A 9,240-nucleotide genomic window follows, 5' to 3' on the forward strand; every position below is an offset into this window, starting at 1 on the left:
TTGCTTCGGATCCCCTTCCTCAGCCCAGTATTTATACCTGGAGCCAAGGGGCGCGGGAATCCTAAATGGTACATTACAAAGCAGGTCTGTAGTACGACTAATCCATGTCCAGAATATTCTCCCTTATTCTCCTACTTTCCCTTCATTCCTAGTCCTTTCCTTCTCCTTTATCCGTCCTTTTCCTGAGCCTGTCAGGGATTTCCAGAACATTCTAAGAACCTTCCCCACATATTCTTGATGTTTCCCAGGAGTTCTGAATGGTTTCCAGGGAATTCTTGAAGGGGAACACTGAGTATTCCAGTGGTTTCCACAATATTCCGCAATGTTCCGCAACATTCCGTGGGTTTCCGGCATGTTCTCCTCCTGTCTCCTTGGAATATCCTGGTATTCCCTGGCTCTCTGATGCTAGGCTGTCATGTGCACATTGTCTGGAACCTTCTAGAACCTTCTGGCAATTTCTGCGCCTTTGTCAGCTAAAGTAGTCTAGCATGTTCTCCATGACTGCAGACGATCCTGTGTTGATGGCTGGGTTCCTCCTGTTCCTGAAGTTTCTGGTACCTTCCGGAACTGTCTCCTGACCTCTGGGCTAGTCCTAAGCATTCTGGTGTCTGCTAGGTTGGTCTCTGGTCCTAGGTCTGTCTGGTGAGGGTGCTCCTATTGCTGGCATACCCTGGACTGTTCCGGTAGGCCCATGTGCCAAACCAGTTTGGTGCATGACAGCGTGGGGAGCGCAGACGTGGCCGTATCGTCCGAATTGAGGAGCAACGCCGCATTGCCATCGCTAAAGCCTGAGAGCTCGGCTGCAGGAGCGTCCTCTTCAGTGGGTGTGACTGCGGACGCACCGTTAGCGTTGTCGGAGTGGGCCATGGTGGGTGCAGGCGCGAAGATGTCTTCAGGGAGCATGAGCGACGCAGGATGCACGGAGAGCTTGCGTGGTGAGGACATTGTGGGGGAGGGGGCGCGAGGCAATGTCGGGAGCTCGTTGTTCCTTCAAACCCCTGTAGGTACTTAAGATGTGAGCCAGGGCGACCACGAGGCCGGTACACGATTAGATACAGGGGGCGCATTATTTACCATGGTGTGGTGCATGTGGGCGATGTGTCGAGTGCAAGCGGGGTCTAACTGAAAACAGTCAAAAGCGGCTGCCGTGGAGCAGCGAGGTCTGATGCAAACGAGGCACATATGTCTTATGGAAGATACTAGTTGTACACGTGCTAACTAGACCCGCTTATAGCTCAGTGATGTCTGTGTCAACGAGGTCGGGGAGCTGGGCGGCAGCGGCAAAATCGCTGGCGAGGACAAGCCCATGCACACTCCATGTGCCGAGGCACATGGATGCACGCGTGCTCTGTGCGGACAGACGGTTACGGACGTACGGAAGGAGCAGACGTCCTCGGCTGAAGACGCGCTCAACGTCGACAGACGTGGCTGATCACGCAAACGGTCAGTGCCTTATCTAGGGTGCTCAGTGCGTGGAGGTACTTACCAGGGACCATGAGATAGTCGATGGCCATGCGGGAGAGACGAGGATAGCTCTCTTGACGGTCGAGCCACCACTGGACCGCGTCTTGGGTGTGGACAGGGTCGGCTTCCAGGTACCGAACGAGCTCGTCCTTCTCCTCTTCGTCCAAGAGCGCCACGAAGGCGAGGTTGTCGAACTGATTGTCAGAGCTCCCCGGGTGAACCTGCACAAATGCGATAGAGAGTTCAGTGAGCTAGAGTAGCACGAGTGAACGCAGAGGTATGCGCACCTGGAGATCCGCCGGCTGCTGTCCTTCATCCTCGTTGAGCACAGCTCCGTCCGCATTTGCCGGATAATCGTTATCGAAAGCCTCCCGCACGAGCTCCTTGGCGACGTCGATCCACTCCTGCTCCCAGCCAGCCTTCTTGAAGTATGCTACCTTGTAGCTGGGATGGAGGACTGCGGGTGTGCGTGAACACGGGTTTAGCGGCAGGAAAGGATCAATAATAGTGTTATAACTCACTCATGGCGATACGGTACACGGCCGATGTGTCCGTAAGCTCGTAGTACTTGTTGAGTGTTCGCTTCGCGAAACCCATGGCGGTGCGGATGGCGTAGTCGTACTTCGCGGTGTCACGGTGCTTGGTGGCGAGCTTCGAGTTGATGGAGTCCATGGCAGGTATCACTGTCGCCAGGTTAGGAGTGCCCCGCGAAAAGAACGCCGTTGCATCCTTGAAGATCTGAGTAGGGGAGGCAAGCAGAGGATAGTGGTCAGCGAGCTGCGAGAGTGCCAGCAGCGCCGTGTAGCCTGCGCAGAATAAGGTTCAAACCTTAAGTACGTCCGCGAGCTGCGTGGCAATCATCCACTCGCGCGACGTGAGCTCGAGCTTCCTCAGCCCCAACTCCTTGTCTGCACACATTGCATCTATCACCTTCTGGTACTGGATTGCCGCCGTCAACATATCGTAAGTCGAATTCCACCTCGTCCGGACGTCACGAGGAAGCAACCTCGCCGGCAGCTTGGCCTCAGACACACGGGCCTTCCAGGCAGGGAGCAGGATCGTGCTGGAGTGCACAACCTTAGAGGCAAACAGGCGAATCTGTACGTACAAAATATCTGTTACAAGCACAGTGCAATGTGGAGGAGGGAAACTCACCTTGGTCAAGACCATCCGCACAGGCCGGACCTTCTCGTTGAACTCGGCACGCTCCTCCTCGCTCAAGGCCGCAACCTCGTCAACCCAGCCCTCCGTATCATCTGCCTCGCCATCCATAGCACTCGGCAAGACAAATCCGGACTCGGGATCAAACACTACCTCGCCCACGCCGTCCTCGTCGGTCTGCTCATTAGCGAGCTCGTACAACTCGCTGTCCGCAGCCGGCACATTGATCGCCGTCTGCGCGGCCTTCGGTACGTCGAACTGTGTCAGCAGAGACTTTACGACGAGGTTGACGACATGGGCGAAGCAGCGCACGCGCCCGACACTACCCTCGAAGCCCGGGAGTGCATAGCCGAGGTGGTCCACCATGACATCGTTGTTGGACGCATTGTCGCACGTCAGTCCGAGAGCCTGATACAACCAGTGAGTTGTCCGACGTCTATTGAACCACATAATGTACTGACCTTGTCCTCAATTCCGAAGCCCTCAAGGATCTCGACGAAGGAGTGTGCGAGTGTCTCGCCAGTGTGGGACTAACAGTCCTCCATCAATTACAATGTAGCGGTCAGAACAATGCGGTACGTACCTCAGGGACTTCGACGAGGTCCAGCAAAAGGCTGATGGGGTTGTCATTGTAGACGAAGTGTATGGTGACCGCTACGAAGGCGCGGTGGTTGGGCGACGTCCACGCGTCCGTGGCAAAGCTCAGGCGACCCTCATAGTCCTGCAGGATCTGCGCGAGGCGTTCGTGGGTCTTCCCGAAGAGGAACTTGATGTCGCGGGTGATGGTTGACGGCGACGGCAGCCAGTACCCCGGTCTGCCGGTCTTCATAAGGGACTGGAACCCACGATCGCGCACGACCGAGAAGGGACGCGCACTCTCAGTGATCCACTTCACCATCTCAGTGCTACCATTGTCAAGTACATCAGCACTCGAACGAATGGTAGCGAACAGAAGACGTACCGAGTCTCCGTCCTAGTGTGCGTCCTATGCGAGTAGGTCACGACCCCCTTCTTGCGCTTGAAGGTCGAAGTGATTGACCCATCCTTCAGGAGACTCCCGACGATCTTCTCGTTGACCTCCGCAATGTTTGCGGCCTTATCAGCGGCCTTCAGGATGTCGGCGCCCCAGCACTTGCGCACATGGCGGCGGAGGTTGCTCGTCGAAGAAGCGTCACCCTTGTCGAGGAAGCGACAGCAGACATACTTACACCCCTTGGCCTTGCAGTGGAAGAGGTGGGAGCAGCGTGCGCCAACGTAGGCGATCTCGGGAACAGGGTGATAAAACCCGTACACGTTAGCGACCCAGTCCGTGCTGAGGCGTTCTGCACATGCTGATCAGCTGTAGGCACAGGTCTACAAGAAGAATGCGCACCTATTTCAGCCTCGGAGGACTCATCCTCGTCCTCGTCATCACTGGCATCTTCAACAGTGACAGCGTACTTCTTCGCGGCCAGCGCGGCGGCATGACGGTCCTTGGCCGACGCGCGTGCGTCCTCCATGATGACGTCCTCGTCCTCGCCATCACCGGATGCCGTGGCGCGAGCATTGGCGGCGTCAACGACAACAACACCCTCGCGCTCGAGGGCATCATCGTCGACTGAGCTGCGCACGGACGCTTCAGCTCTGATGCGGGTCGATGCAATGGACTTCTGCGAAGATGTCTGCGATGCCTGCTTACGGGCGCCCGCCGACGTCGAGTCAAGGGTATCAGTCGCGTCGCCATCGTCGCTATCAGCGACAAGGGCGACGGACTTCGCCTTGCCCGTGCGCTGTTTCTTCAGGGCCTGCGGCGGCGGTTTGGTGCCACCAGTGGACATTGCGGTACGCTTGCGGCCAGCCATAGCAGGGATTTGGAGCGAGTAGAAGGGCGGGTAGAGGGGTTGTTGAGGCGAAGGGAAATCTGAGGGGAGATACTGCATTCAACTGTTTATGTACCACTGCCGCCCGGGTCCGTGCGGGTGTGGTGCCTGTGCTGTCGCTGGCAACGAGATATATTACTAAGCTGCACAACATGGTGTAATTACCATAAGCGGATGCACCATGCGCTCCATCAAAATCCCGACCGGGCGTTGAGTATAGCCCAAGATAAAGCGGGTCATTGGGCGGGTCACCGTGCGGGTTCGGGTGTGGGTGACATCACCTGCGGGTCACAATATCGCTACCCCCACCCGTACCCGTGTGACCCGAGGGTCAAACCCGTGACGGATCGCTATACCCTTGGTGAACCCTAGTTCTCCTGGCCTTCGATCTGCGCATCACCATGATCCCTGTACAGACTTCTCGCTTCCCCGTTTCCACTGCATCCCACGTTTATGTTCTCGTCCCTGGGTTCCGCTCGGCACTGCTGTCGAAGCTGCGTTGTGTTCTTCGGTCCCGCTGTCACCGTCTGCGCAGTTGACCGCTTTCATTGCCGTTACCCGCACACTTCGCGCTCACACCAGCTTGTGTTCGAGTGCACCGCGTCCGTGCCCGCGGATTCTATTGACACCTCCTTCTACTTTACAGGCCTCCGCACCGCCATCAACGTCGTCCGTTCCGCTCGCCCTGTCCGCTCTGCCCACATTGTCCATCGCCGTCCCGCTGCTGCGTCCTCCGCGCCTGGGCCCGACCTGCAGCTGTCCACGTCCTCTGCGCCTGTGCTCGTCCTGTGGCTTCCCGTGCACTCCGTGCCCACTCCTGCCCGTCATCCTCCTGTCCGTCATCCCGCGGCTGTCCCGCTGGTTGCCCTGTGCCCGTCTGTCATGCTGAGACCAGGTGTTCGCTGTCGACCTACCATGCTGCTGGGGTCTAGGCACGATGTTATATCTCATGTATACTTGTATAGTTTGTTTAATGTATTGTGATATACTGAATTCAATACTCTTATAACCTCGTCATCGTGTGCAATTATTGGTATCATTGGTGGGATATAGGAAGCTTACCGGGTGCTCAATGGTACCTTTTGAGCACTCATTAGTGCTAATGAGAACTGTATTATGTGGGGACCTATCTAAATAGCACTCTGGCGCTAAGACAGCTAATACATGGTCTTTTATCTCTCATTTGCTCTCAACTGCGCTCATTTGCTAGGGGGGTTTTTCCTGATACCGACCAGCCCCAATGGTTGACTTTCCATAAGGATCTGCGGCTCTACGGTCGCCGCAGACTCGTATAGCGGAGATCAAAATGGTCGGGTATCATTTCGTATCTTGGGCGCTAGCCTTTCAAGCGCTGGCGTGCGAACGCTGACATCAGCCATGTTGAAGAGTGAACTGAATGATGGGAGGCCTCAGAACAGAAATTTAGTGATGGCAGCTTTGTTTCTCGACGTAGACGCCCGTTAGCCGAGCATCTGCGGACGTGTTTAGGTCTACACGCCCGGAGGAACAAGTTATCCCAAGATATCTCACGGCGGCGATATTTGATGACATCGGGCAGATTCGCTACGGGTATTTGCGCTGAAACGACGGTCGTATATCCCGGCCTTGATATCTCTCGGATGTCGACCAGCGGTTAACGCGTGAGATCGTGGCGTGGATACCATCCCGCTCTCTCGTCGAGACACGCAAGATATCTGCCATACAATAGGCACCCACCGAAAGTCAGTGGCCGAAAATCCAGAATATTCATTGCTGGATTGCGGGGCTGCAGGCATTGCATAGTAGGGATAAACGATGTGTTATACAATTGACATCCAGTAGGTACTGTCTTACATGGGCACATATAGTAGGAGAGGGACGAGCTTGGACGGAGGCGGGGATGCACTGGCAGTATACGTGACAGTGGCGTGGGCAGAGGGCGATAGCCTGGAAGTGGTTGTGCAGGGACGAGCTCGTATATATGGGTGAACTTACCTTGGTGTTCTGGAGGTACGAGCACTGTAATGACGAATGCACGAGGTTGTTGGCATGAGCTGCCATTAATGAGCTGATAACTCACTCGAATGCGAGAACAGCCTCTGAAGTCAGCCTCAGAGGGTGAGCAAGAAGAAAGACGTTGGAGGAGTAAGGGAGGGCACAGTGACAGGTGGACACTGGACGTGCGGAGGAAAGTGACGGTCAGAGGCAGAGTACAGTGCCGCCCAAGTGCCGCCCGACAGCTCCCTCCATTGCGCGGCGCCGACGGGTGGTGCATAGCATTTCGACCTTCACATCCAAAGGGACGTTGGCGCTGATGGGATGTCTCGACGAGCTCAGCCGTATGACCACCGAATATAGCGCCAGCACTGGGCTGGTCTCTAGCGCTGGATATCCTGAGATTTGCAGGGCAGAGAGCCACCGGACATCTGCGCTCAGATGTCCGGGCAATGGTCGACTGACAACGGCGCGGCAGATGTTGGGTACACCGGCTGGATACTGGCCGCCGAGATATCATTCGGATAGCCTCTTGAACTGGGCATGTAGAGAGGGGGTCGGTACCCCCTCTCTAGACTTTTGGCGCTTGCAGTATCTACGGACTCCGTCCCATCAGCGGAGCTTGTATCGGCCTCGGCATCTCGGCGCATAGGCTAAATCAGAGGTGATCGAGGATTTACGGACATCTTCAAAGCCGCAGAGGCTTATGGAAAGTCAACCAATAGGGCCGCTCAAAGTTGACGCAGCTGGGAGGCGCGCGTGGCTGGGAGGTGCCGTAGCGCGTTATCTCCCAGAGATAATGCGCACCTCCTACCATATGCGGAACGCGCGATGTCACGGGCGCTTATTCGCGCGTCCGCGTTCGCGTTGTGTCGCGTCGCCTCTCGTGCTCTCTACTATATTCTCTACGTTTATACGACTACTTCTACTGCATTTTCTCGCTCTCTGGGGTGCTGGGTCACCTCGTTTTGCTGTTTTAAACGCTCGCTTGTCTTCATAATCACTCTTTATCTGCTTACACCTGCTACTGGGCCCGGGATGGCACCCACCACACTCCCGAAGATCAACTGGACTGCCGGCAACCACCTTCTCACATGGCAACTTCTGGCTGAGGTGGAGAAGGAGGAGAATCGAAAGGTTCTATTTGGGAAAAGGGGCGACCAGGTATGTCATCATAGAGCCTCTTTAAAGGTCCCGAGTTTGTCCCACTTACTCGGCTTCTCCAGAACTCATCTGCTGAACATAAGATATCCGTTGTGAAGAGTATAGCGGCTGCGGTTGTCCCGGATCTGTATGCCCTGGATGCCACAGTTGCTGGTGACCGTGTGAAGTCAAAGATTGCATCGTAAGTGTTGTCCCATTGTCACAATTGCGCCGTTAAGCTTGCTGCATCTGTAGGCTTGTGGCAATGTATTGTAGCTATGCCGTGTCTACTACATCCACAGGTGGTGGAATCCAGGCAACCCGACTTGTAGAAAATCAAGAAAACGAGCCCGGCACTGATAGCACTGGGTGGATTGCGGGCATCCCATGCGATGGCCCAAATGCTGACACCCCGGATGAAGCGTGCAATATATGGTGTAAGTCCTATGTTATGCTTCTGATTGTTAACTGACAGTATTACAGAACAAATTGAGCGGGATTGGCCGTTCTTCCCCCGCTTCCATCGCCTCTTGTCAACGCGCCCCAACGTTCTCCCCGTTGCAATCACCACAGGTGTTGGCCCACAGGGCGAGTCTACGGTCTATTTTCAGGGCCGACCACCGACGTCAGGCTCTCAGGGAGCAGCACAAGTAATCACAGACGATGTGATTGACCCTGCACTTCGTTCCGTCGATATGAATCAAGTTCGCACACCGCCTACGCCTCCCCCGACTCAGCAGTCTTTGCCGCCCGCTTCCGCATCGGTGCCCAAGACACCGACTTCGACCCAAGCCACCGGGCAGGACAAGCTCAATCTTGCCATGCAGAAGGCGAGCGCGTCAATCAAGCCGCTGTCGAAAAAGCGCACATGGGAAGACAGCTTTATGAGTATTACCGAGTACGTTGTTTCCCTCTTATTGTGTTCATTTAACTGAACTCCGACTAGGAAGAACATGGAGCTCGTGCAGACCCGTATGAAGGAGGAACGGGAGGAGAAGCGGGCGCATCTACGGATCAAAGAGCGTGAGCAGTATCTGGCAGAGTACAGGGAGGGTTTGATCTCCAGGGAGGAATGGCAGGCGCTGGTGTCGGGTGAGCGTTCTGCTTCATTGGGCGAGCATTCTGCTTCATTGTCTCCTCCTCCTCGCCGTGCACGCCAGCAGTCACCGCGTTGGGACATTGAGGAGGATGACTGACATGGCAATGATATGGACAACAAGTAGATATACTAGTCATATGCTGGCACCAGTGGTTGCCAGTTTTATAATATAATAGCCCACCAACGTGGTACTAGCATTGTGTATTTGGTGATCACCTTTTTTTAATGTCTATCAGGTGGGCCACCATTATATAATCCAAGGCCACCCATTGTAAAATAGACTGGGCCTCCTCTGTCAATGCCTGTTAATTTTATCCTGCCCATTTGGGCTTCCCTGTTGACTTCTGTCAATCCCTGTTAATACCTGTCAATGAGGCTAGGCTGCTTGTAGGTCCCTGTTTACCGCTCTTTGGGCGCTTTTTAGGCTTCCAAATAGGGCAGGCATACCAAATGGCCGCACCTGGGCGCTTTTTGGATATCCCAATATGGTAGGTGCCTACTACCTCCTCCTGGGCCACCCCTGGGGCCCATTTTGGGCAT

At 55.3% G+C, this 9,240-nt stretch overlaps 6 protein-coding genes across 6 annotated transcripts; 1 reads left to right on the top strand and 5 right to left on the bottom strand.

The window, feature by feature from the left end:
- Positions 1-611: 611 nt before the first annotated feature.
- Positions 612-945, bottom strand: TRAVEDRAFT_43084 (uncharacterized protein; the record flags this gene model as incomplete). Its single annotated transcript, XM_008035583.1, has 2 exons — positions 612-629; positions 670-945. 2 exons carry the CDS (start codon positions 943-945, stop codon positions 612-614), a joined length of 294 nt encoding a protein of 97 aa, XP_008033774.1.
- A 283-nt stretch (positions 946-1,228) lies between these two features.
- TRAVEDRAFT_112599 (uncharacterized protein) lies at positions 1,229-1,613 on the bottom strand (the record flags this gene model as incomplete). The annotated part of the gene is made up of 2 exons (XM_008036013.1): positions 1,229-1,428; positions 1,487-1,613. Coding segments are annotated over 2 exons (327 nt in total), but the record flags the coding sequence as incomplete, so codon positions are not given.
- A 361-nt stretch (positions 1,614-1,974) lies between these two features.
- Positions 1,975-2,634, bottom strand: TRAVEDRAFT_114433 (uncharacterized protein; the record flags this gene model as incomplete). The annotated part of the gene is made up of 2 exons (XM_008036014.1): positions 1,975-2,193; positions 2,293-2,634. 2 exons carry the CDS (start codon positions 2,632-2,634, stop codon positions 1,975-1,977), a joined length of 561 nt encoding a protein of 186 aa, XP_008034205.1.
- A 234-nt stretch (positions 2,635-2,868) lies between these two features.
- TRAVEDRAFT_114619 (uncharacterized protein) lies at positions 2,869-3,075 on the bottom strand (the record flags this gene model as incomplete). Its single annotated transcript, XM_008036015.1, has 1 exon — positions 2,869-3,075. A coding segment is annotated over one exon (207 nt), but the record flags the coding sequence as incomplete, so codon positions are not given.
- A 112-nt stretch (positions 3,076-3,187) lies between these two features.
- TRAVEDRAFT_113015 (uncharacterized protein) lies at positions 3,188-3,948 on the bottom strand (the record flags this gene model as incomplete). Its single annotated transcript, XM_008036016.1, has 2 exons — positions 3,188-3,460; positions 3,583-3,948. Coding segments are annotated over 2 exons (639 nt in total), but the record flags the coding sequence as incomplete, so codon positions are not given.
- Positions 3,949-7,496: 3,548 nt separating this feature from the next.
- TRAVEDRAFT_43086 (uncharacterized protein) lies at positions 7,497-8,797 on the top strand (the record flags this gene model as incomplete). The annotated part of the gene is made up of 4 exons (XM_008035584.1): positions 7,497-7,622; positions 7,685-7,803; positions 8,077-8,499; positions 8,548-8,797. 4 exons carry the CDS (start codon positions 7,497-7,499, stop codon positions 8,795-8,797), a joined length of 918 nt encoding a protein of 305 aa, XP_008033775.1.
- Positions 8,798-9,240: the final 443 nt, after the last annotated feature.

This window comes from Trametes versicolor (assembly GCF_000271585.1).
Source record: "Trametes versicolor FP-101664 SS1 unplaced genomic scaffold TRAVEscaffold_2, whole genome shotgun sequence".
Lineage (NCBI taxonomy): Eukaryota > Fungi > Basidiomycota > Agaricomycetes > Polyporales > Polyporaceae > Trametes > Trametes versicolor.